This window comes from Diabrotica undecimpunctata, unplaced genomic scaffold (assembly GCF_040954645.1).
Source record: "Diabrotica undecimpunctata isolate CICGRU unplaced genomic scaffold, icDiaUnde3 ctg00001285.1, whole genome shotgun sequence".
NCBI lineage: Eukaryota > Metazoa > Arthropoda > Insecta > Coleoptera > Chrysomelidae > Diabrotica > Diabrotica undecimpunctata.
In genome coordinates, this window is record NW_027312115.1 from 3,022 (window position 1) to 20,585 (window position 17,564).

Genomic DNA, 17,564 nt, shown 5'->3' on the forward strand with positions numbered 1-17,564 from the left:
AATAAAACATAATTTTAATTTTTTTTTTTAACTTTTTTTATTTTGATTTAAATTTCCAATTTACCCAAAAAATCAACAAATTTGACACCAAAAATTTTTCAAAAATTTTTACAAAAAATGACAAAATTTTCACTTTTTTTTTAAAAAAAAAAATAATTTATATTTCAAAACTTTTTAAACTTTAAGTCTAATAAAAAAACATTTTAATAAAAATTTTATTTTTAAAATGTGAAGTGCCTGATTTGAAAGGGTAATTTTGATAGGATTAATCATGTGTTTGCACCTTCATAAAATTACACTTAATAGAATTAAACTATTTCTTTTAATATCAAAAATTACTATACATCTTATATTAAAGTGTAAAAAGGTAAGCTAATAAAGCTACTGGGTTCATACCCCATTTATAAAGGTTTTAATCCTTTTCTTTTTAATTTATAAATTATATAAAATTTTTTTTATTAATTTTTTAATTATTGGAACCTTAATTACAATCTCTGCATATTCGTGATTTAGTATGTGAATTGGCTTAGAAATTAATTTATTGAGTTTTATCCCCCTAATAAAATCTCATAATAATATTTTTCCTGCTGAAGCAACATTAAAATATTTTATTACCCAAGCATTAGCCTCAGCCATTATTCTATTTTCAATTATCTTAATTTTAAATTCTTCTGATTTTATTCAAACAAATTTAAATTATATTCATAATTTAATAATAAATTCAGCCTTAATAACAAAAATAGGGGCTGCGCCCTTTCATGCCTGATTTCCTGAAGTTGCCGATGGATTAAATTGAATAAATAATTTAATTTTAATAACATGACAAAAAATTGCTCCTATAATTATCCTTATATACAATTTTAATTCTTTATTTTTTAGAATTATTATTATTATTTGTTCCTTAATTAGGGGAATTTTAGGATTAAATCAAGTTAGGCTACGTAAATTAATGGCTTATTCGTCAATTAATCATATTGCATGAATATTAGCAAGAATATTAAATTATAAAATAATTTGATTTAGATACTTCTTAATTTATTCTTTTATTTTACTTTCTATTATTTTATTATTTAATCATTTTAAAATTTATTATATAAAACAATTATTTATATCTTTAAATATAAATAAAACATTAAAAATATTTTTTATTTTAAATTTTTTATCATTAGGGGGGTTACCCCCATTTTTAGGATTTTTACCAAAATGGTTAGTAATTAATAATCTAGTAGAAAATAAATTTTATTCCTTGAGACTAATTTTGATTGTATTAACTTTAGTAACTTTATTTTTTTATTTACGAATTACATTTTCAACTATAACAATTATAATAAATGAAATTTGTTTAAAATCAACTAAACTTAAAATAAATTGAATAATTCTATTTAATGCATTAAATTTAATGAGATTATTTTTATGCACAATAATTTTTAGAATATTTTAAGGATTTAAGTTAAAAAAACTTTTAACCTTCAAAGTTAAATATAGACTAGTGTCTAAGCCTTAAAAAATTTTTTTTACCTTTAAATTTGCAATTTAAAATCATAATTGAATATAAAGCTTGGTAAAAGAATTAATCATTCGTAAATAAATTTACAGTTTATTGCTTAAACTCAGCCATTTTACCGAATAAATGATTATTTTCAACTAATCATAAAGATATTGGAACATTATATTTCATTTTTGGAATTTGAGCAGGTATAATTGGAACATCCCTAAGAATTCTAATTCGAGCAGAATTAGGTAGACCCGGTTCCTTAATTGGTAATGATCAAATTTATAATGTAATTGTTACAGCTCATGCTTTTATTATAATTTTTTTTATAGTAATACCTATTATAATTGGCGGATTTGGTAACTGACTAGTCCCATTAATAATTGGAGCCCCTGATATAGCATTCCCTCGAATAAATAATATAAGATTTTGACTTTTACCACCCTCTTTATTATTATTATTATTAAGAAGAATAGTGGAAAATGGAGTTGGTACCGGATGAACAGTTTATCCCCCTTTATCATCCAATATTGCTCACGGAGGTTCATCAGTTGATTTAGCTATTTTTAGTTTACACTTGGCTGGAATTTCTTCAATTTTAGGAGCAATTAATTTTATTACTACAGTAATTAATATACGTCCAATAGGAATAACTTTTGACCGAATACCATTATTTGTATGAGCAGTTGTTATTACAGCAGTTTTACTACTATTATCATTACCTGTTCTTGCCGGGGCAATTACAATATTATTAACAGATCGTAATCTAAATACCTCTTTTTTTGATCCTGCTGGAGGTGGTGATCCTATTTTATATCAACATTTATTTTGATTTTTCGGACATCCTGAAGTTTATATTTTAATTTTACCAGGATTTGGTCTAATTTCTCATATTGTAAGACAAGAAAGAAGAAAAAAGGAGGCTTTTGGAACTTTAGGAATAATTTATGCTATAATAGCAATTGGATTATTAGGATTTATTGTATGAGCCCATCATATATTTACTGTTGGAATAGATGTTGATACACGAGCATATTTTACATCTGCTACAATAATTATTGCAGTTCCTACTGGAATTAAAGTATTTAGATGATTAGCAACATTTCACGGAACTACAATCACTTATAGACCGGTAACCTTATGATCATTAGGGTTTATTTTTTTATTTACTGTAGGAGGTTTAACAGGAGTAGTATTAGCTAACTCATCAATTGATATTGTTTTACATGATACTTATTATGTTGTTGCCCATTTTCATTATGTATTATCAATAGGTGCCGTATTTGCTATTATAGCTGGATTTATTCAATGATTCCCATTATTTACAGGATTAACTTTAAATAATTTTTATTTAAAAATCCAATTTTTTATTATATTTATTGGAGTAAATTTAACTTTTTTCCCTCAACATTTTTTAGGTTTAATGGGAATACCTCGCCGATACTCAGATTATCCCGATATTTTCATATTATGAAATATTGTATCTTCTATTGGATCTCTAATTTCATTAATTAGAGTAATCTTCTTAATTTATATTTTTTGAGAAGCATTATCTATAAAACGTAAAAGATTAAGACCATTAAGATTAACATCATCAATTGAATGATTACAATTTAATCCACCTACTGAACATAGATATTCTGAATTACCAATACTATCTTCAAATTTCTAATATGGCAGATTAGTGCACTGGATTTAAACCCCAAATATAAAGTTTAAACTTTTTTTAGAAATTTCAACTTGAAAAAATTTCATATTACAAGATAGATCCTCTCCACTAATAGAACAATTATCTTACTTTCATGACCATGCATTAATAATTCTAGTAATTATTACAGTATTAGTTGGTCAATTAATATTTTTTTTATTTTTTAATAAATTTTTACATCGAAATTTACTTGAAGGACAATTAATTGAAATTATTTGAACTATCCTCCCTACAATTACATTAATTTTCATTGCAATTCCTTCATTACGTTTAATTTATATTTTAGATGAAGTTAATAACCCATCTATTACTATTAAAACTATTGGACATCAATGATATTGATCTTATGAATATTCAGATTTTAAAAATGTCGAATTTGATTCATATATAATTCCTACAAATGAATTAAATAATTTTAATTTCCGACTATTAGATGTTGATAATCGAATTGCAATTCCATTTGAAACTAATATTCGAATATTAGTAACAGCAGCTGATGTAATTCACTCATGAACAATTCCATCATTAGGAGTTAAAATTGATGCAACACCTGGACGCTTAAATCAAATTAGATTCTCATTAAGACGATCAGGTATCTTTTTTGGACAATGTTCAGAAATTTGTGGAGCAAACCATAGCTTTATACCTATTGTATTAGAAAGAATTTCTCCTAAATATTTTTCTAAATGAATTATGAAAATAATTGAAATTTCATTAGATGGCTGAAAGTAAGCAATGGAATTTTAAACCATAAAATGATAAAATAACAACTATCTCTAATGAAAAATTTAGTTAAAATATAACATTAGCTTGTCAAGCTAAAATTATCTATTTAGATAATTTTTAATTCCTCAAATAATACCTTTAAACTGAGTTACCCTAATATTTTTTTTTATTTTAAATTTCTATTTATTTAATAATTTTAATTATTTTAATTTTAATTATAAACCTAAACATTTTAGTATAAAAAAAATAACATTAAATTTTAATTGAAAATGATAATAAATTTATTTTCTTCATTTGACCCCACATCTAATTTAAATTTACCAATAAATTGATTAAGAACAATATTAGGATTAATTTTAATTCCATCAACATTTTGATTAATTCCATCTCGATATAATTATTTATGAATAAAAATTATTATAACTTTACATATAGAATTTAAGATTTTAATAGGAAATTATAAATCTCAAGGAAGAACATTAATTTTCATTTCTTTATTTAGATTAATTTTATTTAATAATTTTTTAGGTTTATTCCCTTACATTTTTACCAGAACAAGACATATAACACTAACTCTAAGATTAGCTTTACCTTTATGATTAAGATTTATAATTTATGGTTGAATAAATAATACAATTCATATACTAGCACATTTAGTTCCCCAAGGAACACCCCCAATTTTAATACCTTTTATAGTATGTATTGAAACTATTAGAAATATTATTCGTCCAGGAACATTAGCGGTACGATTAACAGCAAATATAATTGCTGGGCATTTATTAATAACATTATTAGGAAATACTGGCCCATTAATATCAATTTATATATTAAATATTTTAATTATAGTACAACTTTTATTGTTAGTTTTAGAAACGGCAGTTTCAATAATTCAATCATACGTATTTGCTGTTTTAAGAACTTTATACTCTAGAGAAGTAAATTAATGTCAAGACATAAAAATCACCCTTATCATTTAGTAGATGTTAGACCATGACCTTTAATGGGAGCTTTAAGAGCTATATTAATAATAATAGGATTAATTAAATGATTTCATTTATATAATAGAAATTTATTAATAATTGGACTATTAATTACAAGATTAATTATATTTCAATGATGACGAGATATCGTTCGAGAAGGAACTTATCAGGGTCTTCATACACTATTAGTAACAAAAGGTTTACGATGAGGAATAATTTTATTTATTACCTCAGAAATTTTATTTTTTATATCATTTTTTTGAGGATTTTTTCATAGATCATTAGCCCCTACTATCGAATTAGGAATATTATGACCCCCTAAAGGAATTCAACCTTTCAATCCTTTAGAAATCCCATTATTAAATACCTTAATTTTATTAACATCGGGATTAACAGTAACTTGAGCCCATCATAGATTAATAGAAAATAATTTCTCCCAAGGATTGCAAGGATTAATTTTTACAGTAACTCTAGGAATTTATTTTACAATTTTACAAGGATATGAATATATAGAATCTCCATTTGCAATTTCAGACTCAATTTATGGATCTTCATTTTTTATAGCTACAGGATTTCATGGATTACACGTAATTATTGGAACAACTTTTTTATTAATTTGTTTAATTCGACATTATTATAATCATTTTTCATCAACACATCATTTTGGATTTGAAGCAGCAGCCTGATACTGACATTTTGTTGATGTAGTATGACTATTCCTTTATATCTCTATTTACTGATGAGGTAGATATTTATATAATATAAAAATTATATTTGACTTCCAATCAAAAAATCTAAAAATTTAGTATAAATAATAAAAATTTTGTTAATCTTAATATTAATAATTTACTTAATTAATATAATTTTAGTAATTATATTAAATCTAATTTCTAAAAAAACATTTTATGATCGAGAAAAAAATAGTCCATTTGAATGCGGATTTGATCCTAAAACTTCTGCTCGTTTACCTTTTTCTTTACATTTTTTTTTAATTGCTATTATTTTTTTAATTTTTGATGTAGAAATTACTTTACTTTTACCATTTATTATAATTTTAAAAATTAGAAATATTTTAAATTATAGTATTATTATAATTTTTTTTTTAATAATTTTATTAATTGGAATTTATCATGAATGAAACCAAGGAGCTTTAAATTGAACTAACTAGGATAATAGTTAATTATAACATTTAATTTGCATTTAAAAAGTATTGTTTATCAATTTATCTTAAGTAAGAAGCAAAAAAATTGCATTTAGTTTCGACCTAAAAATTTGATTAATACAATCCTTACTTAATTGAAACCAAAATATAGAGGTATATCACTGTTAATGATACCAATGAAAAATCTTCCAATTAAAGAAGTAAGTTATTCAAGAATAAGCTTCTAACTTAATTCTTAAGCAATGAAATTTTGTTTTTACTTCTATTTATATAGTTTAATAAAAACATTATATTTTCATTATAAAATTAGAATTTTTCTTATAAATACTTAAAAGTTTAAAACTTCCCTAACATCTTCAATATTATACTCTACTATAAGCTATTTAAGTAATAAATATTTAAAAGTAAAAAAATTAATCAAAAAATTAATAATAATAAATAAATTTTTAAATGATTAAGAGAAAATAATTGAAAAAATATTCTCTTATTTAATTGATTCATTAAACCTTTTCTACCATAATATTCAAATCATCCTATATCTAAATATTTTTTATAAAAAGAACCTAAATAAATAGGATAATAATTTACACCTAAAGTTGATAGTACAGGTATATTTCATATTAATCTAAAAAATAAAACTCTTGTAAGTCTATATAATCTTATTAAATTATAAGAAATTTTAAATTTGGCTAATTCATAACCTAATCAAACCCCTATTCTAATAAAAATTAAAGTTATAATTTTTATTAAAAACGGTAAACAAATAAAAATAGGGGTAGAAAATACAATTCAAGAAAATATTCTTCCCCTAAAAACTACAAATAAAATTAACCCCCTTATACCTTTCAATATTAAAAACCCTCTTTCAGACAATATATTTAATGATAAAAAATTAAAATTACCAGTTAAAGAATAATAAGTTAAACGAAATCTATACGCAACAGTTAAACCAATTGAAACATAAAAAATTATATAAATATAAATATTTAAATATCTAAAAGATAAAATTTCAACAATTATATCTTTAGAATAAAATCCAGATATAAAAGGAAACCCACATAAAGAAAGATTACAAATATTCAAATAAGTACATGTTAATGGTAAATGTTTAATTAAACCTCCTATATACCGAATATCTTGACAATTATTTAAATTATGAATAATATTTCCAGCACATATAAATAATAATGCTTTAAATAAAGCATGAATTAAAAGATGAAAAAAAGCTAACTTATACTCACCTAAAGATAAAATTCTTATTATTAAACCCAATTGACTTAAAGTTGATAGAGCAATAATTTTTTTTAAATCAAATTCAAAATTAGCCCCTAATCCAGATATAAATATAGTTATAGAAGAAATAAATAATAAAATTATTATTATTTGATTACTAAATGAAAAATTAAAACGAATTAACAAATAAACCCCAGCTGTTACTAATGTAGAAGAATGAACTAAAGAAGAAACAGGAGTAGGAGCAGCTATAGCTGCAGGTAATCAAGAAGAAAAAGGAATTTGAGCTCTTTTAGTTATAGCCGCTAAAATTACTAATCAAGTAATTAATTGCATAATAAAATCATTTTTTATAATATCTAAATAAAAAATAAAATTTCAACTACCAAAATTTAATATTCAAGCAATTGCTATTAATAATGCAACATCCCCAATTCGATTTGAAAGAGCTGTTAATATCCCTGCATTAAATCTTTTAATATTTTGATAATAAATTACTAAACAATAAGAAACTAAACCTAATCCATCTCAACCTAATAAAATTGAAATTAAATTAGGACTAATAATTAATATCATTATAGAAAAAACAAATATTACAACTAATAAAATAAATCGATTTTTATATAAATCATTAGATATATATTCCTCACTATAAAAAATTACTATAGAAGAAATAAATAAAACAAATCTTATAAATATTAAAGATATCCAATCTAATAAAATTACAAATATAAAATTAGTTGAATTTAATATTAATAAGAAATACTCAATTAAGTAAACTAAATCAAAAATTAAAAAATAAAATGATAAAAATAACAAAATTACACTTAAAAATAAAAAAAAAATAAAATAAATAAAACAAATAATCTAAAATAAATTTTTATATCTTTGATACCACAAATCAAAATTTTTATTAAACTATTTAGATATATAAAAATTTCTATTTTTAAAAATAAAATATTTAAAGGCAATCAATGTAATAATAACAATAAATATTCCCGAATTAAGCCCCTATAAAAAGAATAAATCCCAGAAAAATAAAGCCCATGTTGAGAATAACTATATAAAAATAATGAATAAACAGCACTAAAAAAAGATATTAATGATAAAAATAATATAGTTAAAAAATTAAAACCTACTAAAGAATTAATCAAAATAATTTCTCTTATTAAATTTAATGAAGGAGGTGCAGCTATATTAGATGATAATAATAAAAATATTCATAATCTTAAATTAGGTATAATATTTAATAAGCCCTTATTTAAATAAATTCTTCGACTATGAATACGTTCATAAAAAATATTGGCCAAACAAAATAAACCTGAAGAACATAAACCATGAGCTAATATTATAAATAAGGATCCTCAAAACCCTCATATATTTAAGGTTAAAATACCACCTAAAACCAATCTTATATGAGAAACTGAAGAATAAGCAATTAAAGATTTTATATCACTTTGACGAATACAAATTATAGAAACTAAAAATCCCCCAAATAACGACAAAGACATAAAAAAAATATTAAAAGATAAAAATAACTTAAAAAACAATATAAATCGAAGTAAACCATATCCCCCTAGCTTTAATATAATACCTGCTAAAATTATAGAACCTGAAACTGGTGCTTCAACATGAGCTTTTGGTAATCATAAATGTAAAAAAAATATAGGAATTTTTACAAAAAAAACCATATTTATACATAAATACATAAATATTCTATTTAAATTAAAATTTATTAATAAAAAAGAAACACAATTAAAATTTTCTATTAAATAAAAAATAATAATTATTATAGGTAAAGATATTAGTAATGTGTAAAATAATAAATAAATTCCAGCCTCCAAACGCTCAGGTTGATACCCTCAACCAATAATTAATAATAAAACAGGAACTAACCTAATTTCAAAAAATAAATAAAATATAAAAATATTCAATGAAGAAAAAACTAAATATAATCTTAATATTAATAAAATTAAAACGAATAAAAATAAATTATAATAATTATTATATTTATATAATTTTCCACTAGCTAAAATTATTAAACTACAAATTCAAAATCTAAGTAAAATTAAACTATAAGATCATATATCAATACCTAAAATATAAGAAAAAGAAAAATAATTTATATTTCCATTATATATAAATATAAAAATAAATATAAAAATAAAAAATAACCATTGAATTAACCAAAAATTTTTTTTATAACATAAAGGAATCAAAAAAATCAAACTAAATAAAAATCTTATCATAAAGAAGAGAAAGATAAAATATAATCATTACCGTAAACTCGGACTATTAAAATTAAAATTGCCAAACCTAAAGAACCTTCACAAACTCTTATAGTTAAAAAAATTATTGAAAAAAAATACTCATAATTTAAATTTCTTAAATAAAAAAAAATCTGAATATAAAGAGCAATAACAATAAATTCCAAACTTAATAACATTAATAATAAATGCTTACGATTTAAAATAAATCTAATAATGCCAGATAAAAATATAGTTAATAATAAAAAATATATTATCATTAAAGTTTTAATAATTTAAATAAAATATTGGTCTTGTAAATCAAAAATAAGATTTATCTTTTAAAACTTCAGATATACAAAAACTTGCTTCATTAATCTCCAAAATTAATATTTTACATAAACTAATATCTGATATTTTAACTATAATTACTCTTATAATTACTTGCTCAATTTTATTTATAATATTTAACCACCCTTTAACTTGTGGGTTAATATTACTTATACAAACAATTTTAACTTCAATTATTACAGGAATAATAAATTATAACTATTGATTTTCCTATATTCTATTTTTAATTATAGTGGGAGGAATATTAATTCTTTTTATTTATATAACAAGAATTGCATCAAATGAAAAATTTAAATTTAATTTTAAAATAATAATAATCTTAATAACAATTTTAATTTTAATATTTATAATAAGAACAATATTAGATTACTTTTATTTTAATTCAATAATAAAAATTTCTGAAATAATTAATCAATCATATTCAATAAATAATAAATTATCATTAACTAAATATTTTAATTTTCCAAATAACTTAATTATAATTCTCATAATTATTTATTTATTTATTACCTTAATTGCAATTGTTAAAATTACTAAATTTTCTTATGGACCTTTACGACAAAAATTCTAATGAAAACAAATCTACGAAAAATTAATCCTTTATTAAAAATTATTAATAATTCTTTAATTATTTTACCTACACCATCAAATATTTCATCAATATGAAATTTTGGTTCTTTACTAGGATTATGTTTAGGAATTCAAATTATTACAGGCCTATTTTTAGCAATACATTATTGCCCAAATGTAGATTTAGCATTTAATAGAGTAACCCATATTTGTCGAGATGTAAATTATGGATGACTTTTACGTACACTACATGCAAATGGAGCCTCCTTTTTTTTTATTTGTTTATATATTCATATTGGACGAGGAATATATTATAGATCCTATAATATAATCGAAACCTGAATAATTGGAGTTACAATTTTTTTTTTAACAATAGCAACAGCATTTTTAGGATACGTATTACCTTGGGGACAAATATCCTTTTGAGGTGCAACAGTTATTACTAATTTAATATCAGCTATCCCATACTTAGGAAATATATTAGTACAATGAATTTGGGGGGGGTTTGCTGTTGATAATGCTACATTAACCCGATTTTTTACTTTCCATTTTATTTTACCTTTTATTATTTTTGCATTTATAATAATTCATTTACTATTTTTACATCAAACAGGATCAAGAAATCCTTTAGGAACAAAAAGAAATATTGATAAAATTCCATTTCACCCTTACTTTACATTTAAAGATATTTTAGGTTTTTTAATTTTAATATTTATATTAGTTACACTAACTCTTAAAGATCCTTATCTTCTTGGAGATCCAGATAATTTTACTCCCGCCAACCCTTTAGTTACACCTGTCCATATCCAACCAGAATGATATTTTTTATTTGCATATGCAATTTTACGGTCTATTCCTAATAAACTAGGGGGAGTAATTGCATTAGTAATATCAATTGCTATTTTATATACCTTACCATTTATAAATAAAAAAAAATATTTAAGAACACAATTTTACCCAATTAATAAAATATTATTTTGAAGATTATTATCTATTGTTATTTTATTAACATGGATTGGAGCTCGACCTGTTGAAGACCCTTACATTATTACAGGACAAATTTTAACAATTGTATATTTTATTTATTATATTATTAATCCAATTTTAAGAAAATGATGGGATTCAGTTATCTTTAACTAGTTAATGAACTTGTATAAGTATATATTTTGAAAATATAAAAAAGAAATAAAATTTTCTATTAACTTATACTAAAATTAATTAACTAAATTTGTAAAATAAAAAAAAATAATCTAATTCTAAAAAAAAATATTAAATAATTTAATGAAACTGGTAAATAACCCTTTCATGCTAAATATATTAATTTATCATAACGATAACGAGGAAGGGTGCCACGAACTCATAACCATAAAAATCTTATAAACCCCAATTTAAAAAAAAATATTAAACTAACTAAATTAGCACCTAAAAATAAAAAAACGCATATTATTCTCATAAATAAAATATTACCATATTCAGCTAAAAAAATTATTGCAAAACCCCCTCTTCTATACTCTACATTAAAACCAGAAACTAATTCAGATTCACCTTCCGCAAAATCAAAAGGAGTACGATTAGTTTCAGCTAATCCAGAAACAACTCATATTAAACATAAAGGAAAAAATAAATATAAAAATCAAATATATTCTTGATATTTAATAAAATCTAGTATATTTACAGATATAATTAAAAATAAAAAAGATAATAAAATTAATGCCAAACTTACTTCATAAGAAATAGTTTGAGCAATAGATCGTAATCTACCTAATAATGAATAATTAGAATTAGAAGATCAACCAGCTAATATAATAGTATAAACCCTCAAACTAGAAACTGCTAAAAAAAATAATAAAGTTAAATTAAAACTAATATTTACTGTTATAAAAGGTATACATATTCATAAAAATAAAGCTAAAAATAAATTTAAAATCGGAGAAAAATAATATAAATTAAAATTAGATATAAAAGGATAAATTTGTTCCTTAGTAAATAATTTAATTGCATCACTAAAAGGTTGAATTAAACCTAAAAATCCAACTTTATTAGGCCCTTTTCGAATTTGAATATAACCTAATACTTTACGCTCAAGTAAAGTCAAAAAAGCAATTCTAATTAATACACAAATAATTAAAATTAAACTAGAAATAATTATTAAAAATAAATCAACAAAAAACAAGTATTATTTGTAAAACCTTACATATAAAGATTCTAAATCTATAGCACTAATCTGCCAAAATAATAATATTTATCTAAAAAAAAAATTTTTTTATATACTGGGTCCTTTCGTACTAAAATATATTAACAAATTAAAGATAGAAACCAACCTGGCTTACACCGGTTTAAACTCAGATCATGTAAAATTTTAAAAGTCGAACAGACTTAATAATATAGCTTCTGCACCAATTATAAATTTTAATCCAACATCGAGGTCGCAATCTTTATTATCAATTTGAACTCTCCAATAAAATTACGCTGTTATCCCTAAGGTAATTTAATCTTATAATCAAAAATATTGGATCAAATAACTATTAATCAATATAATAATACAAAAAAAGTTAAATTTATTTTTTAATCACCCCAATTAAATAAATTTAAAATATAAATAAATTAAATTCTAAAAAAATATATTTTTAAATTTATAAAACTCTATAGGGTCTTCTCGTCTTTTAAAAATATTTAAGCTTTTTAACTTAAAAATAAAATTCTTTTAAAATTAAATAAAGACAGTTTTTTTTTCATCCAACCCTTCATTCCAGCTTTCAATAAAAAAACTAATGATTATGCTACCTTAGCACGGTCAATATACCGCGGCCATTTAAACTTCAGGGGGCAGGCGAGACTTTATATTTATAACAAAAAGACATGTTTTTAATAAACAGGTGAAAAAATAATTGCCGAATTCCTTTACTTAACCTAAATATAAATAATAAATTTATATAAATAAATACTAATTTTATCATCATTACTAAATTTTAAAAATTTCAATTTATATTTTAATAAAAAATTTATAAAAAATAAAAATAATAAATTATAAAAATAAATAATAACAAACTTTAAAATATGAAAATTTTTAATCCTAATTTTTATTTTATTGTTAAATTTTAATAAAAATATATTTTTAAGCTCATCCCTAAAAATATTTAATATTAATAATATAAAAATAATAAATTATAAATATATTGTTAATAAATAAATTAAATTTATTTCTTAAAAAATTAGATATATTTAAAAACGAATAACATTTCATTACAAAAAAATTATTTAAAATATTTATTTTACAATAAAAATTTTAATTTTTTAGCTCTTTTAAATTCGAAAATATTAAATCTATAATTATTAATTAATAAACCCTGATACACAAGGTACAAAAAATAAATTTTTCTATTCAAAAAATAAAATATTCTTTCACAATACTAGTAAACTATCATAATATAAAATTTTTCTTTTTTATACTAAAAAATATTTTTTTATTTTAAATAAATAAATATATACAATTAAAATAAATTTTTTCTTTCAAATTAAATTGAATTTCACAATTAACTTTTTAATGTAAATAAAATACTTATATCAAGCTCTAATTTGTCATCTAGATACACTTTCCAGTAAATCTACTTTGTTACGACTTATTTCATATTAAATGAAAGCGACGGGCAATATGTACATATTTTAGAGCCAAAATCATATTAATTAATTAATTAATATTACAATTAAATCCAATTTCATTTAAATAATAAAATTTAAAATCCAAAAATAAATTTAATGTAACCCATTTAAACTTTTATATAAACTACACCTTGATCTGATTAATTTTTTTAAAAAAATTTTAAATATTATAATTCTATAAAAATATTTAACTACGACGATATGTAAGCTAATAATAAAAGTAAATTAAATCGTGGATTATCATTTAAAAAACAGGTTCCTCTAAAAAGACTAAAATACCGCCAAAATTTTTAATTTTAAAGATCATAACTAATAATAATTAAATAAAAAAAATACATTTAAAATAATAGGGTATCTAATCCTAGTTTAAAATTTAAATTTTCTAACTTCAATTAAAAAATATAATTTATTAAAAATTTAAAATTTCACCTAATAAATTTTAATATAAAATTATAAATAAATAATATTTAATTAATATTAATAAAATTAAATTACATTATTTGTATAACCGCAACTGCTGGCACAAATTAAGTCAATATTATTTAAAATTTCTAATTCTAAATTTCTTTAATAATTAAATTTAATTACTGCAATTAATTCTTAAACACAATTTACATTTAATAAATAATAAAATTTAATTTTTAAGCTAAAATAAAACTTTTATATAATAATTTAAAAATAAACATCTATAATTTAAATTATACAATTTACCTAAATATCAAATACAATTTAAAATACTCAAATAACTTCAAATTACAATTTTATCAACCATAAATTGCATAACCCCTATTTATACAATTTACCTAAATATCAAATAAATTTAAAATACTCAAATAACTTCAAATTACAATTTTATCAACCATAAATTGCATAACCCCTACTTATACAATTTACCTAAATATCAAATACAATTTAAAATACTCAAATAACTTCAAATTACAATTTTATCAACCATAAATTACATGACCCCTATTAATACAATTTACCTAAATATCAAATAAATTTAAAATACTCAAATAACTTCAAATTACAATTTTATCAACCATAAATTGCATAACCCCTACTTATACAATTTACCTAAATATCAAATACAATTTAAAATACTCAAATAACTTCAAATTACAATTTTATTAACCATAAATTGCATAACCCTTATTTATACAATTTACCTAAATATCAAATACAATTTAAAATACTCAAATAACTTCAAATTACAATTTTATCATCCATAAATTACATAACCCCTGTTTATACAATTTACCTAAATATCAAATACAATTTAAAATACTCAAATAACTTCAAATTACAATTTTATCAACCATAAATTGCATAACCCTTATTTATACAATTTACCTAAATATCAAATACAATTTAAAATACTCAAATAACTTCAAATTACAATTTTATCATCCATAAATTACATAACCCCTACTTATACAATTTACCTAAATATCAAATACAATTTAAAATACTCAAATAACTTCAAATTACAATTTTATCAACCATAAATTGCATAACCCCTATTTATACAATTTACCTAAATATCAAATACAATTTAAAATACTCAAATAACTTCAAATTACAATTTTATCAACCATAAATTGCATGACCCCTACTTATACAATTTACCTAAATATCAAATACAATTTAAAATACTCAAATAACTTCAGATTACAATTTTATCAACCATAAATTGCATAACCCCTATTTATACAATTTACCTAAATATCAAATACAATTTAAAATACTCAAATAACTTCAAATTACAATTTTATCAACCATAAATTGCATAACCCCTATTTATACAATTTACCTAAATATCAAATACAATTTATCTAAATATCAAATAACTTCAAATTACAATTTTATCAACCATAAATTGCATGACCCCTACTTATACAATTTACCTAAATATCAAATACAATTTAAAATACTCAAATAACTTCAAATTACAATTTTATCAACCATAAATTGCATAACCCCTATTTATACAATTTACCTAAATATCAAATACAATTTAAAATACTCAAATAACTTCAAATTACAATTTTATTTACCATAAATTATATAACCCCTATTTATACAATTTACCTAAATATCAAATACAATTTAAAATACTCAAATAACTTCAAATTACAATTTTATTAACCATAAATTGTATAATCCCTATTTATGTAATTTACCTAAATATCAAATACAATTTAAAATACTCAAATAACTTCAAATTACAATTTTATTAACCATAAATTGTATAATCCCTATTTATGTAATTTACCTAAATGTCAAATACAATTTAAAATACTCAAATAACTTCAAATTACAATTTTATTAACCATAAATTGTATAATCCCTATTTATATAATTTACCTAAATATCAAATACAATTTAAAATACTCAAATAACTTCAAATTACAATTTTATCAACCATAAATTGCATAACCCCTATTTATACAATTTACCTAAATATCAAATACAATTTAAAATACTCAAATAACTTCAAATTACAATTTTATCAACCATAAATTGCATAATCCCTATTTATACAATTTACCTAAATATCAAATACAATTTAAAATACTCAAATAACTTCAAATTACAATTTCATCAACCATAAATTGCATAACCCCTATTTATACAATCTACCTAAATATCAAATACAATTTAAAATACTCAAATAACTTCAAATTACAATTTTATTTACCATAAATTACATAACCCCTATTTATACAATTTACCTAAATATCAAATACAATTTAAAATACTCAAATAACTTCAAATTACAATTTCATCAACCATAAATTACATAACCCCTATTTATACAATTTACCTAAATATCAAATACAATTTAAAATACTCAAATAACTTCAAATTACAATTTTATTTACCATAAATTGCATAACCCCTATTTATACAATTTACCTAAATATCAAATACAATTTAAAATATTCAAATAACTTTAAATTACAATTTTATCAACCATAAATTGCATAACCCCTATTTATACAATTTACCTAAATATCAAATACAATTTAAAATAATCAAATAACTTCAAATTACAATTTTATCAACCATAAATTGCATAACCCCTATTTATACAATTTACCTAAATATCAAATACAATTTAAAATACTCAAATAACTTCAAATTACAATTTTATCAACCATAAATTGCATAATCCCTATTTATACAATTTACCTAAATATCAAATACAATTTAAAATACTCAAATAACTTCAAATTACAATTTTATCAACCATAAATTGCATAATCCCTATTTATACAATTTACCTAAATATCAAATACAATTTTAAATACTCAAATAACTTCAAATTACAATTTTATTTACCATAAATTGCATAACCCCTATTTATACAATCTACCTAAATATCAAATACAATTTAAAATACTCAAATAACTTCAAATTACAATTTTATCAA

General features: G+C 20.8%; 1 protein-coding gene and 5 pseudogenes across 1 annotated transcript; 4 read left to right on the plus strand and 2 right to left on the minus strand.

The window, feature by feature from the left end:
• Positions 1 to 271: 271 nt before the first annotated feature.
• On the plus strand, positions 272 to 3,159 carry LOC140431519 (NADH-ubiquinone oxidoreductase chain 2-like; annotated as a pseudogene).
• LOC140431507 (cytochrome c oxidase subunit 2-like) lies at positions 2,633 to 3,912 on the plus strand (annotated as a pseudogene).
• Positions 3,913 to 4,195: 283 nt separating this feature from the next.
• Positions 4,196 to 5,657, plus strand: LOC140431512 (ATP synthase subunit a-like; annotated as a pseudogene).
• Positions 5,658 to 6,456: 799 nt separating this feature from the next.
• LOC140431508 (NADH-ubiquinone oxidoreductase chain 5-like) lies at positions 6,457 to 8,934 on the minus strand (annotated as a pseudogene).
• Positions 8,935 to 9,878: 944 nt separating this feature from the next.
• LOC140431513 (NADH-ubiquinone oxidoreductase chain 6-like) lies at positions 9,879 to 11,607 on the plus strand (the record flags this gene model as incomplete). The annotated part of the gene is given in 1 exon segment (XM_072519422.1): positions 9,879 to 11,607. A coding segment is annotated over 1 exon segment (591 nt), but the record flags the coding sequence as incomplete, so codon positions are not given.
• Positions 11,608 to 11,690: 83 nt separating this feature from the next.
• LOC140431509 (NADH-ubiquinone oxidoreductase chain 1-like) lies at positions 11,691 to 12,644 on the minus strand (annotated as a pseudogene).
• Positions 12,645 to 17,564: the final 4,920 nt, after the last annotated feature.